General features: G+C 40.6%; 1 protein-coding gene across 4 annotated transcripts in view; it reads right to left on the reverse strand.

Moving 5' to 3' along the window:
* PRDM5 (PR/SET domain 5) overlaps window positions 1–19,624 on the reverse strand; it is an 86,728-nt gene extending 67,104 nt beyond the window's left edge. For 3 of the 4 annotated variants that reach the window (XM_084518784.1, XM_084518785.1, XM_084518783.1), the window contains exons 1-3: window positions 19,406–19,624; window positions 14,934–15,017; window positions 2,474–2,596 (exon numbers count right to left, since the gene is read on the reverse strand). In XM_084518784.1, the coding sequence (XP_084374910.1) occupies window positions 2,474–2,596; window positions 14,934–15,017; window positions 19,406–19,498 (300 nt within the window). In that variant the 5' untranslated portion in view covers window positions 19,499–19,624. The remainder of the gene's footprint in view (window positions 1–2,473; window positions 2,597–14,933; window positions 15,018–19,405) is intronic. The other variant, XM_084518786.1, reaches the window with a different exon arrangement.
* Window positions 19,625–19,899: the final 275 nt, after the last annotated feature.

The raw sequence follows: 19,899 nt of genomic DNA on the forward strand, positions 1-19,899 counted from the left end.
GAAGGAAAAATATAAAGAGAGAGTTGTACAGGCAATGGTTATACTAAATTAACCATTGACTTGTCACAGGCATCATGGAAAAGCACAACGAAACAGTCATTTGGTCAAGGCTGATGAGTATTTGCTGCATGGATGAATAGTGAACATTCTTTCCTATGTTACTTTAAATTAAACTGTAGCCTAGATGTAAAGATCAGAAGAGATCACAAAAAGATGACAGAATAGAGGCCAACAGGATAAGCTGATGATAAAGCTGTCCACACTGACCTAAGACAGGATCAGCAACAAGGTCCAAAGAAACAACACCAGCAGCAAAATTGCAGTCACATTCATCCATCAATATTTGATGGCGCACCAGAGACTGGTGAAGATTTTTATTTGGAGAGAAACTGGTTGGTCTGGAAGACAGAAGTAGATCTCTGGTTTCTACGGAGATCATTCTTGAATTTTCAATTTCACATGAGATTACCTGGAATAAAGCTGCACATGTACACCATAGTCCAGCATTCGGTAAAACTAGAGCTTCGGAAAGTAGGAGGCCAAATCAAGTGAAGGCAGATATCCAGTCAGATTTACCAACATGATGCCACTGATAATAGTAGCATTCAACTACTGTGATAAAGGAGTAAGTGCTAGGCAGAACAGATGTAGTACAACAGTAGAATGAAAGTCACAGAAAGGCGCGCAACTTGGACATGAAGAGGGAGGCAAAAACGAGGTATACAAGGGTATTTCGAAGCAGTGGACAGTGCTTGCTTAAAATCCTACTTAGCAAACAGCCCCTCTGGCGAATACGAGATTTAAGGAGCCAACAAGTCATCAACACAGAAACTGAAATTACCAGTGTTGACAGCCATCAGTATGCACCTTCTACAGAACTACAGGCTGGATCTTCACTAACTACTTTTTTTCAAGAAAACATTTCTCTTCTCAGCAAAGAGAAGTAAACATTGTTTAAACTCTACTTTTCAACAGAGAGAAACATCTTATAATATTTTTGTTAGACCTCAAAATAAACTGTTTAGTTCTTTTTTTTTTTCAAGGATCTGCAGGAAAATCCTAGAAAAAAAAGTCATTTCAATATGAAAAAGCAGAGAAATAATTTTAAGAAATGTTAACTAGCATTTACCCTTTTACTATCTTCCTAATGCTTCCCCTTCATAACACTAATAAATAAATAAATGGAGATTTGGATACATTAACAAATAGCTTGCATTAACCTGAAACAGCTTTTTTTTTGGCAAATGCATATTTTGAGAAAAAAAATCACACAGCTATGTAATTCTTGCATATATGGGACTAGAAATTATTTTACTGAACTGTTGAAAAAATATGCAGATAGTTCATTTCTTTTATAATCTCTAAAAGGACAGTATCTATAACTAGAAAAATATGTCTGTCTTTGCTACCATTCTGCAAAGTCGCAAAATGCTTCCAAAAATGAGAGATTAAACAAACTAAGACTCCTCAGCTTAAGAAAAGAGCTGTCAAATAAGAAGGAACAGATATAATAGGGTTCTATAAAATCAAGAATGGCATAGAATACTGAACAAAGTGACTATTCACTGTCACACAAGGACTAAAGGGAATCAAGTGAAATTAAGAAGTTGCTAAAAGAAAAACAGAAGCATGTTTCACATAATATGTAATTAAAACAGCGGAACTCATTACCACAGAATGCTGCAAATGACAAATATAAAAGTGTAAAAATGAGTTGGATAAATTCAGATCTGCAGCCAAGATTAGAAAAAGAAAAATCTTTTTTTATTAATTTATCATTAAGCACTGTATGATCATCCTATCAGATAATTAGATCCTTCAATTCTCTGTTTTTTACAGGAATAATTTAAGCACCATGCTTGCTTTCAAACTTGTCACACTGTTCTGTTAAATTTTAAACTATAAAGTAAAATCATGACTACTTTCCTAAGTCCATACCTGAGTTCAGCATGAAACACAAGTAGGCCTCTAAACCACTCACCTCGATTCAGTCAAGTATATACCTACACAGTTAATATTTTTAAATCCCACCATGACAAAAAACTGTATTCAGGCAAAAGCTTAATTTGACTGAGTAAGGGTCTAGTGAGAAATTTAAACTTCTGTTAGCATAGTGAATGAATGACTGGATACATTTAGAAGAAAAAATGACAAACTGTTTTACTACAAACCAGGAGAAATAGTTTGTGTAAGTTACTCAGTGCAATTCCATCTCAGTCAATTAATACAAATCTTTCAAAGAACACCAGGTTCTAACCAATAACTGTCTTGCCAGTCTTTCAATCTTGTTTTTATAGTACCATATTTAAGCACGAGTGCTCACTTCTTTAAAAATAAAAATGTAGGAAAAGGAAAGCAGCATGGCTATGTTTCTCAGATCTTACAATTTTATTGCAAGAGACAAAGATCAAATAGGAGATCAAATTCACAAATTAGTCACAGGAAGCAAATGGTAGGAATTCACCAAATCTACCTGGATGGCTGCCAGATTCTTTTGTTCTTGTGACGGAGCCTCATGGACAAAACGCAGCCAGTTAGAATAGCGTGGATTGCTTGCATCCAGGATGTAAAGGACTTCACCTTTACTGCCACGAACCTGAAACATTCAAAAAAAAATCAACACAGAATTAAAACTTACCATCTAGCATATCTACTGAACATATACTAACAAGTAAAACATTAAAGTATGCTGGTGTCAGCAAGATCATCTTGCTTTCAACAGGTACTCACAGCTGTGCTGCACATTCATGTTTTTTTATATAAGTGCATTTATCCACCTAAAAATACATAAGCATCTCAAATCCAGCAACTGGGGTCAGTTTCCTTTGAGTTCCCAGTCTCTTTTCTTAGCCTTTCCTCTACTAAACAAACCTCTCTGCTTTATGACTGACTCCTGGGTCTCACTCATCTGACAGTATGATCACTTCGCTCATGTTCTTTCTTCCCACTTCGTTTTGTTAAGTCCACCTCTGTTTACTATCTTGCCAGAAAGTGAGAAAATCTGAGAAGTCCTTTCCCATTCAAATCCTATCATCCCTTCTCCAGATTTCCCTTCAGGGTTCTTCTCCTTTACATGTTCTGACACCAGCATTTTACTCCCCCAGTATATCTAATTATTCTCATACTTCCCGTCATTCAGCCTGTCACTGATGACTTTCCTACAGATTAAGGTTATAAACTTACCTGCCTCCAAGTCCTGGACAAGCTTGAGAAGTGGGCTCACAAGAACCTAATGAGGTTCAATAAGCCCAAGTGAAAGGTGCTGCACCTGGGTCGGGGCAACACTGGACATGAGCACAGACTGGAAGAAAAACTCATTGAGAGCAGCCCTGCAGAGAAAGACTCGGGAGTTCTGGTGGACAAAAAGCTCAATATGAGCCAGCAGTGCGTGCTTACAGCCCAGAAGGCCAACTGCATCCTGGGCTTCATCAACAGAGGCATGCCAGCAGGTCAAGGGAGGGAATTGTCCCTCCTCCACCCAACTTGGAGCACTGCATTTAGGTCTGGACCGCCCAGCACAAGACCGATGTGAATCTGTTAGAGCTGGTCCAGAGGAGGGCCATAAGGATTATCAGAGGGCTGGAGCACCTCTGCTGTGAAGAAAGGCTGTGAGAGCTGGGGCTGTTCAACCTGGAGAAGAGAAGGCTCTGGGAGACATCACTGTGTCTTTTCAATACATGAAAGGGCTTATAAAAAAGATGGAGAACAACTTTTTACACAGGCAAATAGTGATAGGACCACAGGGAACTTTGAACTAAAAGGAGAGATCTAGATTAGACGTTAGGAAGAAATTCTTCACTTAAAAGAGTGATGAGGCACTGGAACAGATTGCCCAGAGAAGCTGTGGATGCTCCATCCCTGGAATTGTTCAAGGCCAGGTTGGATGGGACTTGGGCAACCTGGTCTAGTGGGTGGCATCCCTGCCCCAGCAGGGGACTTTGAACTAGATGATATTTAAGGTCCCTTCCAACCAAAGCCATTCTATGGCTCTATGATCTTCTTCTAGACTACCTTGTCCTTTGCTCATTATGTTCTTTCTCTAGCAGATCCTTTTCACCTTTTACTGCTAAATCCTAAATCCAACTCTTTCTGCCTAGTCTCACATCTCCAGAGAAATCTCAATCTTAACTGCAAACAGTTACAGAGTATGTCTAAATCTGAACTCAACTTTCATTTGTTTGCAGCTTCCCCCTTCTATGAAATTAGCAAATGTTCAAGCAACTTACAAGCCCAACCTTGAATTATCAATTCTGTCTCCATTCCAATCCCACCACTCCATCACTAGATGTTCTTTACCCTTTTATCACCAAACGCATCTTTTCTTCCAAATTCCAAATCCAGCAAATATGGTTTTGCTATTGTTAAATTTGCTTCTAACATATCTGTCCCACACCAATCCTAAATGTCCCAGAAACTTATAAAGCACTTTTTAAAAACTGTATTACTTGTTTCCCTTTCAAGTCTTGGAAGTTTGAGGGTTGGTTGGTTTTTTTTTTTGGTGTTTCCCCCATACTCCCAACACTTCCTGAGAACTATCTTCAGAACAAGGATCAATATAATTGCATCAATCTATCCCATATATCTTGTTCTACAGCTCACTTGAGCATCCTTCATATATGCCCATCCAAAGGGCATATAAATACGTAGCCTCAGTGAACAGTTGGTCAGTTTTAAATTATGCTTAGCCGAAACTGTATCAGAATAGGAGATGATTTCAGTAATAACAAATTAACATACTACATAGGTGAAGGGCTGTAAATTGTTTAGCCTGGGAAACAAACATGCTCAGGTTTTGCTCACTAAGTGAAGAAGACACTTTAAAGAACTGCCCTTCAGAACTGAAGGCAGATGTAAATGTGACAGCTTTAACTAATGAGTCATCCCATTGTTTCCACTCCAGAACTTCAGTAGTAGTAGAACCCACCTCCCCAAATAATACTTACTGATAGTTTTAACACTAGATCAAGCAATTTTTCCCTGCTAGCCACCATTTTGAAGAAAGAATTGCACATCATCTTCTTAACAGAGGCTTTTGGGTATCATTATAGATCCATAGAATTTTTATGACTGTGACAAAATTCCAGCTTACGCTGACAACGTGAAAATAATAGTTAAAATTAGGTTACTATTTCTAAGTCACTCTTTGCCCTTAAAACAGAAAGAAATACTGCTGAAACAACATAGCTGCCACTTTGCTAGAGGCTTGCTGGTATTGTTTTAAATCATTTAAATCTGATATAAAAGATAGAGACACATGAAAAAAGGTCATAGAGTCACACAAATTCCACATGACTTATATAAATAAGGAACATATTTTCATCTGTCAACAAGAAGTGTCCAGAGTAGGTATTTTCTAAGAGCTGGTGATTTCAGCTGTGCAAGATCAAAATTAGATTGTCGTCGTGGCTTTATATTTAAATTGCCCACATTCTTGTTGTATTTATTTCTAATGGTTGCAATATCATATTCCTTCAGTATGACTGATTAAATTACCTAAACTTTAAAGATACCATTAGAAACAAAAACTGTATTCCATTAGCATGAGAGCTGGTGACAGCATGTTGTTCTCAGATTAAAGAAAACAAAACAAAACGAGAAAACTGCTGTAGTTCTCCAAACAAATAAGTCTTCAAAATGTAATACTATTCTTCCAAAGACACTTATCTTAAAAGGGACATATCATGAAAAGATGCCAATATTTTGAACTTTAAAAGTTGTTTTACTTTCAAACACACCAATTAACCAGAGTAAAAAGTGTCAAACATATATTTAAATGCACTTGCAAATAATATTATATAACACTAAGCACTGGAATACTTTGCACAGAGAGGCAGTGGAGTCTCCATCCTTGGAAAGAGATGCTCAAGAGCCACCTAGACATGGTCTTTGACAACCAGAGTTAGGTAGCCCTTCCTGAGCAAGGGGGTTGGACCAGATAAACTCCAGAGGTCCCTTCCAGCCTCAGCCATTCTGTGATTCTTTGACAATTCCACTGAGAATTAATACCTGCTCATTGCTGGAACTGTTGTTCCACCAGGAATTTGAGCAGAATGACTGTAAATCATAAAAGCAAAACCAAACTTCATGCAAAAAAGACGCGTTAGTGATGCATTTACCTCCGAAACAGCTCTCCTTCCCAAAGCCTTACAGAAGTTCTGCATCTATTATACTGCAATAATCACTCAGTTCTAAATAACCACAGAGCAGAACCTCACATTTTCTGAGTGAAAATAGTTTGCAGTGAAGATTAACATCTGTGAGCAACTAAAGTCAAGTTAATGGCTTTGTGATTTAGATAAAGCGACCCAAAAACTGGGTTAGAGAGGCCCACTATGCAAATCCTGTAAAGGTTTCCATCATATCTTGTCTTGGATTAGAAACGGAATCAAGACCCTATTATAAAAAACATACGTTACGTTACCTCCCTTTTCATCCAGTTTTCTTCATTTGTTTGATCCTTAAATTATGTAACGATAATTTATATTGACTTCAGTGATAAACAATCATCTCAGTTGTGCTTTCTTATTCTCTGCCAATTCATGAAGAAATATCAAACACAAAGCAAAGACTTAACACATAAGGAAACTATTGATATAAGAATACAATAAATTCCTTGAAAACTTGCTATACTTCCTATTGCTTTTTTCCACCTCATAAAGAAATAATGCTGCATTAAATACACAGATGTGAGGAAGAAAAGACAAGAAAAACAGTCAAAATACCATACTTAACATGGACTAAACATCTACCATTCTTTTTTCACTGGTTGGGTGAATGGGTGAGTTTCCTAGATGTGTCTTTGAGCACCATGGTAAGAAATTTCAAACTTTATCAATATCTTCTTTTTTAAAAAAAAAATAAAAACAAGAACAACAACAAACAAGAGCTAGTCTGTTTGCTTTGCAAATATATTCCTCAAACTGAAAAGAGTACCTAAATATCACCCAAGTTGAACTATTAATGAATTGAAATGAAGTTTGGAATATGTCCTAAAGGATGCTCTCTCCAGTAACAGCCTGCTCAGTCATACTTCTGCCTTGTGTTGTGATTATCAAACAAGAAAATCAACTTAATTAGAAGATACATCAACAAATGCAATCAAAAATGCTTTCACATGGCTCTACCTGTAAATCTGTTTAGACCTCGAAGAAGACAGGATCAAAGATGGCTGTCACTAAGACAGATGTTGTACTAAAAGCCAACTTGGTTCTACTAGCCACAGCAATAAGGAATTTTCCCTCCTACATCCCCAATTGGTGACACTGGAAAACATGAAAAACTTACTGTGTAGTTTCAGTATCTCCCCCCAGCCCTGGCAGTTGCACTAGCTAAAACAGCAAGAGAAGAAAAACGGAAGACAGTGTCAGCCTGCTTACATGCTCCTCAAGAAACTTAAAGATACTACTACTAATTTAGCTCTTTACCCCACAGAACCAGGACTCAGAAAGTAGCTTTCTGGAGCATGACCAGCAAACTCCCATATTGAATAAACTAAGGTTTCTTAACCTTCTTTATCTCACAGAACCCTCTTTTACAAGGATTCACACACAGTCTTACCACTTACTCCACATGAGACCTGGAAAAGTACACAGGATTCATTCTGCCACAAAACTTTCAGTCTGCTCCCTGGGGATTCCTTTCTAGTCAGTGAACCACTCCAAGAATCTTCAGGACAACCTGCCTACCACAACTACTGATGGCAGGAAATCGTTGGAAAATGGAGGATATCTTTCTAAGGGAGGAAATGGAAAACACTTTTGTATACTACAAACTGAAGTAGAAAATGCTTTAAGGAAGCTTTTCTTAAAGTATCTGCAAGCAACTTACTGCATTTTCCCCATACATCTAAATATTTTTAGTCTTCCATAAATAGTTATAAAACATTTAAAATAGAAGCAAAACATTTTTACAGGACTGAAAAATTCAGTGAAGTAGGACCAATCCTATAATACTAGTGAACATACTTTTCTTTAAAAAATTGTAACATTTGAACCTGCCACCTGCCTATATGAATAATTCCATGTTTTAATGTTATTTGCCCAGTTTCTATACAGTTAGCTTTAACTCAAATTTTCAATAATAAAAAATATTGAGTTAGTTTGAGATGCGTTCCTTAGGGTCCTCAAGCTACAGTGATCAATCCAGAAATGATTTTAAAACTATTTTAACAAGGCCTGAACTCAAGCCCAGTAGTTTTTTGTTTTGTTTTGTTTGGTTGTTGTTGTTTTTTTGTTTTTTTTTAATTGGTTTTCTAAGAGTACCAAACTAAAAATGCTCTTAAGTCTCGTGAGACCACCCCTAAATAATACAGGACTCAGTCATCTTCATAAATCAACAAAGACTTACAAGGATTATATGATGTGCTTACTGTCAACAAGAGAAATCAGTGAAAGAGCTAGGAATAGACCTCAAAAGCCTAGTCACCAATAGATGATATCACACTTTTTTGTTGTTGTTTTTGTATTTAAACAGGACATGGGACATTATCCCTACTTCCTCTAAATTAAGGGGCATATCCACAGAAGTTGAGGTCTGCTGCTGTAGTTCAGACCATGCTGGCCTAGCACCTATCTGGTTCTGAGGCACTTTTGGCCACTGTGGCCAAGACGTTCCTGTAGTTTCTGTAACCAATGGAGATCAGTTGGAGTTTCTATTTATTTATTTAGGGAGTGATGTCACCAGACATGCAGTGTCATGAGTTTGGTTGAGACAGAGTTAATTGTCTTTGCAGAGGCTCACACAATGCTGTGTTTTGGATTTTTGATGAAAATAGTAGTGATAGCACACCAACAGAATAGTGCTTACACAGAGCCAAGGACTTTTCAGCTTCTCATGCTGCCCTGCCAGCAAGGAGGTTAGGGGTGCACAGGGAGCTGAGAGGGAACAGAGCCAGGACAAACGGCCTACACTGACCAAAGAGACGTCCCATGCCAAATGACACCATGCTCAGCAATAAAAGCTGGGGGAAACAAGGAGGAAGAAGGGGACGTTCAGAGTGATGGGACTTGTCTTCCCAAGAAACTCATGATGAGCCTTATTTTCCTGTCAGTGGCTGAATGGGAAGGGGTGAATAAATTCTTGGTTTTGCTTTGCTTACATACACGACTTCTGCTTTACCTAGTGAACTGTCTTTATCTCAACCCGTGAGTTCTTGCACTGTTACCTTTCCAATTCTCTCCTCCAGCCCACCTAGGGAGAGCGAGTGAGCAGCTGGGTGGCATTCAGCTGCCTGCCAGAGCCAAACCACAACACAGTCACCTTTAATTTCCCAGGCCAAATAATTAAGTGGCAATTCACTTCATATTTAAGCTTAGATGAATTTTGGCATGAACCTATTTGGTCACCCACCACCTAAAACATTTATACATATACAAAGCACACACACAGAATTATCTTCTTGAGAATTAACACACAAGGTGTCACTGAACTAAGTCAAATATTCCTGGGCTACATCAAGCGTGACTGCTAGCCAGTCAAGTGAAATCATTGTCCTGCTCTGCTTTGTGCTGGTGCGGCCTCACTTCAAGCAATGTGTGCAGTTTTGGGCACCACAGCATAAAAAGGACACAAAACTATTAGAGAACATCCAAAGGAGGGCTACAAAGATGGTGAAGGCTCTGGAGATCTGAAGATGTATGAGGAGTGGCTGAGATCCCTTGGTTTGTTCAGCCCAGAGCAGAGCAGGCTGAGGGGAGGCCTCATGGCAGCCTGCAGCTCCCTCACGTGGGGAGCGGAGGGGCAGGCGCTGAGCTCTGCTCTCTGGGGACAGCGACAGGACCCGAGGGAACAGCATGGAGCTGGGACAGGGAAGGGTCAGGCTGGGGGTTAGGGAACGGGTCTGCACCCAGAGGGTGGTTGGGCACTGGGACAGGCTCCGCAGGGACGTGGTCACAGCACCAAGCCTGCTAGAGTTCAGGAACCCTTTGGACGATGCTCTTGAACATAGGGTTTGATTTTGGGGTGGTCCTGTGCAGACCAAGGAGTTGGACTCAGTGATCCTCTTTGTGGGTCCCTTCACAGAATCACAGAATCACAGAATTTTCTAGGTTGGAAGAGACCTCAAGGTCATCGAGTCCAACCTCCAACCTAACGCTAACAGCCCTCCACTAAACCATATCCCTAAGCTCTACATCTAAGCGTCTTTTGAAGACTTCCAGGGATGGTGACTCCACCACTTCCCTGGGCAGCCTGTTCCAATGCCTCACAACCCTTTCTGTAAAGAAGTTCTTCCTAACATCTAACCTAAAACTCCCCTGGCTCAACTTAAGCCCATTCCCCCTCGTCCTGTCACCAGGCACGTGGGAGAACAGGCCAACCCCCACCTCGCTACAGCCTCCCTTGAGGTACCTAAAAAGAGCGATAAGGTCACCCCTGAGCCTCCTCTTCTCCAGGCTGAACAAGCCCAGCTCCCTCAGCCGCTCCTCGTAGGACTTGTTCTCCAGGCCCCTCACCAGCTTCGTCGCCCTTCTCTGCACCCGCTCAAGCACCTCGATGTCCTTCTTGTAGCGAGGGGCCCAAAACTGAACACAGTACTCGAGGTGCGGCCTCACCAGAGCTGAGTACAGGGGGACGATCACCTCCCTAGCCCTGCTGGTCACGCTGTTCCTAATACAAGCCAGGATGCCGTTGGCCTTCTTGGCCACCTGAGCACACTGCTGGCTCATATTCAGCCGACTATCCACCATCACTCCCAGGTCCTTCTCTGCCTGGCAGCTTTCCAACCATTCCTCTCCCAGCCTGTAGCTCTGCTTGGGGTTATTGCGCCCCAGGTGCAGGACCCGGCACTTGGCCTTGTTAAACTTCATGCAGTTGACCTCAGCCCATCGGTCCAGCCTATCCAGATCCTCCTGCAGAGCTTTCCTACCCTCAAGCAGATCGACACACACACCTAACTTGGTGTCATCTGCGAACTTACTGAGGGTGCACTCGATGCCCTCGTCCAGATCATCGATGAAGATATTAAAGAGGACCGGCCCCAGCACCGAGCCCTGGGGGACGCCACTAGTGACTGGCCTCCAACTGGACTTGGCTCCATTTACCACGACTCTTTGGGCCCAGCTATCCAGCCAGTTTCTAACCCAACGAAGCGTGCGCCAGTCCAAGCCAAGAGCAGCCAGTTTCTTGAGGAGAATGCTGTGGGAGACGGTGTCAAAAGCCTTGCTGAAGTCAAGGTAGACCACATCCACAGCCTTTCCCTCATCCACCCAGCGCGTCACTCTGTCATAGAAGGAGATCAGGTTCGTCAGGCATGACCTGCCTTTCATAAAGCCATGCTGACTGGGCCTGATCGCCTGCTTCCCCTGCAAGTGCTGCAGGATGACTCTCAGGAGGATCTGCTCCATGAGCTTTCCTGGCACTGAGGTCAAACTGACAGGCCTGTAGTTTCCCGGGTCTGCCCTCCGGCCCTTCTTGTAGATGGGCGTCACGTTTGCTAGCCGCCAGTCGATTGGGACCTCCCCCGATAGCCAGGACTGTTGATAAATGATGGACAGCGGCTTGGCCAGCTCCTCTGCCAGTTCCCTCAGTACCCTTGGGAAAACTCAAGTTATTCAATGACTCTATAAAATATCTTCACAGTAAGATGAAATACCTGACATTCACTGCTACTGCACAGGGGGGTTTTACCTCAATATCAACCAGCACATCACTAAATATGCCACAATAACAAATTTCACATTGCTATACTAGTAAAAAAAAAAAAAAAAAAAAAAAAAAAAAAAAAGAGCCCCTAATCATTGGATAAGTTACCAGATGGAGTCCTACCAACTTCTAAGTAACACCTAAGATGCCTGTAATGCCCATCCACATGATGCACTCCATCTTTTTATGCTGCAATTGCCTCCAAATTTTTAAAAAACATTCAAGGTGCCATGTATACTACTTTAAAATGTTCACAACTGCAAACGCAAACATTTTACCATGCACACCTGGCAAGAGAAGAAAAAAAATTACCAAAAATAAGCAGATGGTCGCCTTTGCTGAAGGCAGTAAACACACTGCCTGCTTTCTGTAAACCATTTTCTAAACATTTATAAATTTAAAAATGTATGTTCGTTCAAATAACCATGTAAAGAAAAGTTCTCTTTTCTGCATTCTATTTTTTTTTTTGTTTAGCTGAAAACATGATTTTTGTTGTTAATGATAAACATCTAGATGCAATACTCCTGAGTTTCAGACCCCTCCCCAACCTGGAGTCTGTTGAATGAGAAACTGTAAACCTTTGATTTCTTCAGAACTATGCAATTTGCAGGCAGACCAGTAGCACAGTGCTATATTTAATTTAAAACACAAACCCCAATGTTCTCAGAACTGTATTTAACGAAATCACTGGACCTGATAAATTCTTTTTTGGTTCCATGTTTTCCCAAAGACCAAATGAAAACATAACATAGAATCAGAGAATCATTTAGGTTACAAAAGACCTCTAAGATCATCAGGTCCCATCATCAACCCATCGTTGCCAAATTTACCACTAAACCATGTCCCTAAACACATGCACATTTCTGTGTCAATGTGACATCTTACAGATGCCAATTCACAATGCTGGTCTTACAGAAATAGGAAGAGCTTCTTCAAAATAGACCACATTACAGACCACTAGTCTATGCAACTAGAAATTCATGTGGTAAGCTTCCTTGCAGAAAACTGTTCCACAAAGTTGAAACTAAGAACACAGGCATCACATACAGAGAAAAAAAAAAAACTCTCCACTGATGTCCATTTTTACTTGACCTATTGAAAAGCTTCTACTATTTAGCCTTCTTTCTAAAGGTGTCCTCCCTGAAAATGCTTTTTTTTTTTTTTTTTTTTTTTGATTGCAGTCAGACTGTGAGTTCAGGGCTGACTGTGCCTTCATCCAATAGTCATCATATTAATTATTTTTAATATATTTGGTACAGCTGACTACACACAAATTTGGCTGGTTGCTATGACTGCCTCCCACAGTCTCTGGAATAACCATTTATTTGGACTGTTTTACTTTTTACTTTCTGCATTCCTGGTCTCAATTTTCAACTTAAGACTACTCTCAGCATGATTTAAATTATATTATAAAGCTCATGTTCAGATCAACTTCAGTAAACATGAACAACTTAGGTTCAAACATTCAGGAAGTCATAAAATTTGGTATGCAGGAATCTTTTCAAGGTTCTCAAAACTAGGTTACAATAAGATATTATGAAAAGGTTTTAGAACAGCTCATAAAAATCTCATTTTCTGGTTTGCGAAGGGGTCTGTCGAAGGGGTCATATTAGTGTCATCAATAAATACACGCATTTCCCTTTTATTTTCTGTCATATAGAAATAGATAAATCTTATTTAATCATCAGCAATGAGGCATCTGGAAAATCATATGGCTTGCTAACCAACCTAAATTAAAGGCCTTCTCACACCTATAATCCACTCACCATCCCTTCTAAAAACCTTGTTCTAGCTCAAGTATTTTATTAATTTAAACTATCTTGCAGAAACATCATGAAAAGGCAAGTAAGACAGGGCAGAGTATATTAACATGTACTGTATTTGGTAATCATTCATAACAAAAGTACTTGGTATTGTTTTGTTTTCAGCTGAGAACAAACAAGATGAAAACAGCTGCTCTGAGTACATAACCAAAGGACTCAGAGGAAAGAACTATCTACACCATCTCTTTGGAAATAGTTTTTTTGGACACATCTCCAAATTAAAAAAGACAACAACAATAAAAGAGACAAAAAAATAGGGTGATTCCAGGGGAAATGGAAAAATAAAGGCATAGAGATTCAAAGACTTGAGTTAATACTCATCAAGGAGTATTTTTCCACTCTACCGCTGGATAGAAATTGTTTAGCAAGGTTGGCTTTTAGCATTTTCACACATTGTTCCACTGTGTAGAATGTATTTATAGCTCTAATACCGTATCAGTACCATGCTCTCCTTAGAAGGAGCTCAGCAATATTAATGCTAAAGGGTTATTTTTTCCAAATATTTATTTTGGAATATAAATATATGGAATAAACATACATCATAAATGTATGTATAGTGCTTTAATACAGATGACAAACCTGTGTGTTTTTTGTACAGTGCCACACGACAGAAAAAATATACCACAAAAATATGAGAAACTTGAAAATGAGTCCCTTTCTCAGAGTAGAAGAGGACTAAATTTGCTTTCAATGGAAATTGCTTGGGTGAAAAAAGAAATAAATGAATTTTATTCAAAGAACTAGAGCAGAAATCACAGATTACAAAGATAGAACAGAAGCACTGAAAAGCAGGTGCTTACAGCAAGTTTGAAATGTTATTTCAAGTATTTTTCAGTCAAAGTGTGAAGTCCTCAGCCGGTAAACCCAGACAGAATTTTGCTACAGGCAAACACAGCTATGACACAAACGTTAAGGACCTCATTACAAGATTTAGTGTGTTTTAGAAGAGCCCTGAAACCCCCTGTACTTTCATCTACCCATAGCACCAGGTTTTTATTTTGCTAAAGATCTCGTAACTACACATTGAATTACAAATGTTAGTACAATACAAAAACTTCACTTATCTTACAATTGCCAAATGCTAGCACAAGCATCACAGCAGTGAATGCTTTATATGACCTGACATGTTAGCAAACATAAGCCAGAACCTCAGTAATACACAATCCTATATGCAAATTACTTTCATCATTTTTAACTCTCACAATTTTCAACAATTTTCCAGTGCTGTTACATTTTTATGTTTCATATTTCATTGATTAGAAATTATCATTTGTTATTTCTTTATCCTTTAAAAGAAGTAATTTCCCTGTCAATATCCCTATACAAAAAGTGTACTCTAATATCATCAATAAGATACTCTAGCTACAGTATCTTTAAGCCTTAACAAAAACAAACATAAATGTTACAATGAAAATATAATCCCAGGAGCACTTTTTGCTAGGTGTGATGTCCTCATTGTAGACTACTCACTTCCCACATAAGCCTGCAGTCTGTGTCCTCATCCAGTTCCTGAGGCATTCGCTTCTCCCCTGCAAAGGGGCCAAATTTTTCACCCTATGGAATGAATATAAAAGATAATGAATCAGGAGGGGATATATTAATAATAAAAAAAAAAAAAAAATCTGAATTCCAAACTCCAGCAGAGGTCTCAATTTCAGTTTCATGTGGAAAAGGACAGTTTTGCTTTGGAAGCCCACTATCAGCCAAAAAGGTCATTCCCATTCTTTTTATAGCTTAGAGAATCTCTTAAAACCATACCTTTCCTGTACATGCTAATTTTCCATTTGGCATACAGCATTTTTCTTGATTTTAAATAAGGGTCATGTTTACAAGTCAAATTTCTTACATTTCTTATAAGATTCTCAGGAAGTACCTTGCAATATACATCCCATTAAGTCCAAAGTATTTGGCAAACACAAAGTTTACATTAGATTTATTTGCAGGATTATTTGCAACACTACTTTTTGAAGTGCCACAAATCAAAACACTAAATAACTTTGAAGTTTTGAACATACAGAGGGACTTGTCTAAAAAATGAGGGAATATGCACGTGTCTATGAATTAATTCAAGCCTTCAAAAAAAATTAAAATATTATGCCACCTGCTAGTCATAATACACATCGTGAAACCATCCATTGCTATGTTCTTCTAAAAGTTGTTGTTTTTTCTCCCTCCCTTTACAGATTTCATGCCAGCAGCAGGGTAAATTCTGCAACTAGGACTTCCACCTGGCATAGGCCTAGCCGTTTTTCCCCTTGTTCTTATTTGCACTGATAAACCATATAAATTGGAATGCAGAACACAATGTTCCTTTATGCAATATTAAGATAAAAAAAAATGTTATATACTTTAAGGCATTACAGGTTATAATCATACAATAAAAAGTAACTTTGGAGTTTCTTTAAAAATACAACATTAAGGCTAACAAAAGGATTGATCTTGTCCAGAAGCCCCTTCCCCCTGACACATTCCATGATCCCAGGAACAGCCTGCTACATATTTTTCCTTCTCCTTCATTGCTTACAGGTACAGTGGTGAGAAAAAAGGTGGAAAAGGTGGAACGGAAAACTTACAGGATGTTCCCTCAACCAAGTAAATAAATTAAATATATATATATAATATATTTAAAATGAAATTTGAGGAAGTAACAGACAACAGAAAATTGACATTTCATAATAACAAGGAAACAGACTAGAGGAGTATTATATTAAAATGTGCTCAACAAATATTCCATTTGAAGGACCAGGAGAATAAGGAGATAAAAAGACAAGAACACCAGACAATGACTGGAGCCCAGAGCACCAATGGAGATACAGACATAGGCAGCAAGAGTAAAAATTAGCACTGTGTGGCTTCAACTCCTTCACTTCTCACTGATCTCCATACCAACTTTCATCATTTTACAAAGGAGGAAGATGGTGGCAGAGGAATTCTGTTCTGGAGATGTATGGTCCTTTCTAGCCTCAGCAAACATAAAGTAGGCACTTTCAAGAGACTTCTCACACCAAGCTGAATTGCTTTTTCCCATTCACTTACAAAGCACCACGTAGTTTTGGTGCAACAAGAAACTAGCTCACTACAGCTGCTGGACTCTGAGGTCGGACATGGTTGTAGCTGCAGAACCCCCCATCACTCATAGCAAGGATCAAGATGAAAGAAGCTTGTTTGACTATAACCTAGATTAGTTCTATAGAAAGAAAAAGAAAAAATCTCTGTAAGTTTAACAGAGAAATAATTAAAAGACCTAACGAATAAGGAACCTGAAACAGCTAGTCTCCTACACTCTCTTCAGCAACAGAACAGCACTACTTAAGTGGGCAAAAAAAGATGAATTTATTCCTTAAGTACTTTGGAAGTTTCCACAACCCCCACCTCAGTAATACGTTCATCCTCACAATCCAAAGGATGCCTACATACGTATGAAGTACCTACAGGATTAATTTTACGCACCACTGAACAACACGTCACCTCTGGGGTGAAACACAGCAACAGCTTAATAGGGCAAGCTTGCTCAAAACAAGAAATACCACACGTCATTCTTAGGTCAACTACTCCAAACTAATAAAACCGCTCCTGCAATATGCTTAAGCCCTTGTAGAAGCTCAAAACAATAGAGAAAGCAAAAGGCAAGATGCCCACCAGTAATGTAAAGTAAATGTAACATGAACCGGAGGTGATTCAAACTACTAAGCACTTTTTATAGCTTCTCAAATTTGGACAAAAAGCAGAAACGAGACACAGCAAAATCTGGTGTCTTGTAACACAAAAGTCTGTGAAGATAAGTGTAATTATTAATTCAGCCTTTAAGATTATTTTTTTTCACTTGTGTATTTTCATTAGTCCTAGCTAATTAATATGATGTCATATAAATATATAGAGAGCAAAAACATAGACTTCTTCTCAAATTCAAAACTTACAGCACAGACTAAAGTCAACCATAGAAATGACTGAAGATATGAAAGGCACATCATTCAAATGTCAAAAAGCTGCTTCCAACAGCTGCTGTTGAACAAGCATCAGTGACTAATCTTGTTCCAGACTCAGCAGAACACTAAGAAAGGTAGTAGCTCTCTCTAATGACTATACCAAGAGTCTTAAGACACTGGTTCTGTAGCCATTGGCAAGCTGTTGGAGAAAAAAAAAATACAAGAGAATTACAGCTTTTGTTAATGTAACAGAACAGAAAGTTTCGACCTTTTGTAACTACAGACAACAGATTGAAAACATGGCATTTTCTGATTATAAGATCATCTGAAATTTATTTGACTTCCAGTTAAGACAACTGCAGTTGTGTGATAACAACAGAAAGAAAATGATGCAGTATTTGCTACTCAGGAACACAGATATTATTTCACAATTAGTGCCATATTCAACATCTCCATCCAATCCCAGAGCTCCAAGGTATTACTTAACAATTTGACAGCTATTAGTTACTCTGTATTATAAACAAAGTGTAGTAATGCTGCCTCACTACTGGAAAGGAAGAAACATTGAGAGCACTTCAGATTTTTCTTTCCATGGGAAAAGGGTAACACATGGTCTGGTTATATCCAATGCATCATTTGTGTTGTTTACACATCTGCTGTTCTGTGAGCAGCTACGGCCACACACTGTGCTTAGGTCTTCAACCATTTTTAAGAATACCTGTTCCAAGCAGTGCCCGGTTTCCAAAGGACAACTCAGAAGCTGGTTTCCTCATCCTACTGAAGGAAGTCTGCCTGTCTGTCAGGCATAGACTTTTAATCAGGGCTTCGCATACCACAACTGTTGGTGCTACCAGCACAGAGAATTCAACGCCAAACAAAAACCAAGTCTATAACAGACACTGTCATGACATACTCCTGAAACACAGACAGATCTTACTGTAACTGCCTCCACCTTTTCCTCCCATGTTCTACATGGGACATGTCCCACTTGCAACATTTCAGTTTTGTTAGGATATCCTCTATGAGGAGCTCACACTGGCACAGCTATGCAGGCAGAGCTCTGACAGCATATACCTTGCCCGTACAGAAAGAGAATTCAAAAGCAACATGGAGCAATTCTGGCAAGGAAAAGCTGTTTTCCCTGGCATGTAGATCTAATGGTTCAATGTACAACAGTGTAAAGGAAGGGGACTCAGACCTTCAGCATTGATATTGACACACAGGTGTCAATTTCAGTAAGTTTCACCGTAAAGTTAATTCTATTTCAGAGTCCAGGGATTGATACATGACAGCAGTGTACAATTTTCCTTCCTGTGTGAATTCCCAAAGGTTTCAAAATGAATGTTCAGAACATCAACGAAAAAATAAATAAATAAATAAATAATAAGTTAACTGATAAAAAGCTTGGACCCTCTGCCCTCTATTAATCCTTTTGAACAGCTTAGAGATTAGGCACTCCTTCCCCAAGGTGCCTAAGCCCTGTGGACAATAGCACAGAAAAATCAGGCAGCCCTGCCAACCCTGTGAGAAGCAAAACCTGGAAAAAGATGTAAAGTGAAACACACATAACTGGGAGGGCACGCTACTGCAGGGTTTGTAACTTTAGGTATGCCTCTAGCGGTTGGAAGAAGTTGTTGGAGCAAGCCACCTGAGCAGTTTTAATTGTGGTTTCAAACAATCCGAAGAGTTTTTCACCGCAGGCAGGCGGCACCGCGGGGCAGGGCCCGCTCGGGAGATGAGCGCGGTGCGGCTGGATCAGCAGGACCGCACCCCCGGCGGGCCCGCACTGCTGCCCTGCACCGCCCGCCCCGCCGAGCCCTAGGGCCGGGGGCTCTCCGAGCAAACCCCGAGGGGAGTAACACAGCGGGGTGACCCCCGCGGGGCGCCCGCTCCCCTTCCGCGGGCCGGGCTGGGCCAGGCTGGGCTCGGGCGGAAGCGGAGCGGGGCTGAGCGCGGCACGGCCCCGCCGCGATACGTGGCAGGGCTCCGGGCCGTGCCGTGCCGGCGATCACCCACCTTTCTGACCCTGCGGGCCGTGTAGAGCCCCATCCCGTCCTGCACTTGGGACGACTTCAGGGCAAACCTATCCGGCACGTACATGCCCAGCATTTTGCACCGGGCCGGGCCGCCGCCGGCTAGCGGCGAGGAGGAGGAGGAGAAGGAGGGCTCCCGGGGACTTCCATCGCACCGGGGAAGGGGGCAGGACGAGGGGCTGGGTGCGGGGCTCGCCCGGCTCCCGAGCAGGACGAGGGGAGGAGCCGGCACCGGCATCGGCACCCGCACCCGCCGGGCGGCGGCAGGGGGCGCGCGCGCGCCCGAGGGGCAGCGGCCGTTGGGGACCGTTAGTGGCGGTTGGGGACCGTTGGCGGCAGCCCTGGGGGGCTTCGCGCCGTCGAGGGAGCTCCTCAGGCGGGGTTAGGCTTGGTGTTCGTCCAGAGGCATTATCAGATGCATAGAGAGGCAGAGTTGTTAAAGTTTCTAGTCGCCAGCAAAGCATAGCAGAAATCTTG

Source organism: Aythya ferina (genome assembly GCF_964211825.1).
Source record: "Aythya ferina genome assembly, chromosome: 4".
Taxonomy (NCBI): domain Eukaryota; kingdom Metazoa; phylum Chordata; class Aves; order Anseriformes; family Anatidae; genus Aythya; species Aythya ferina.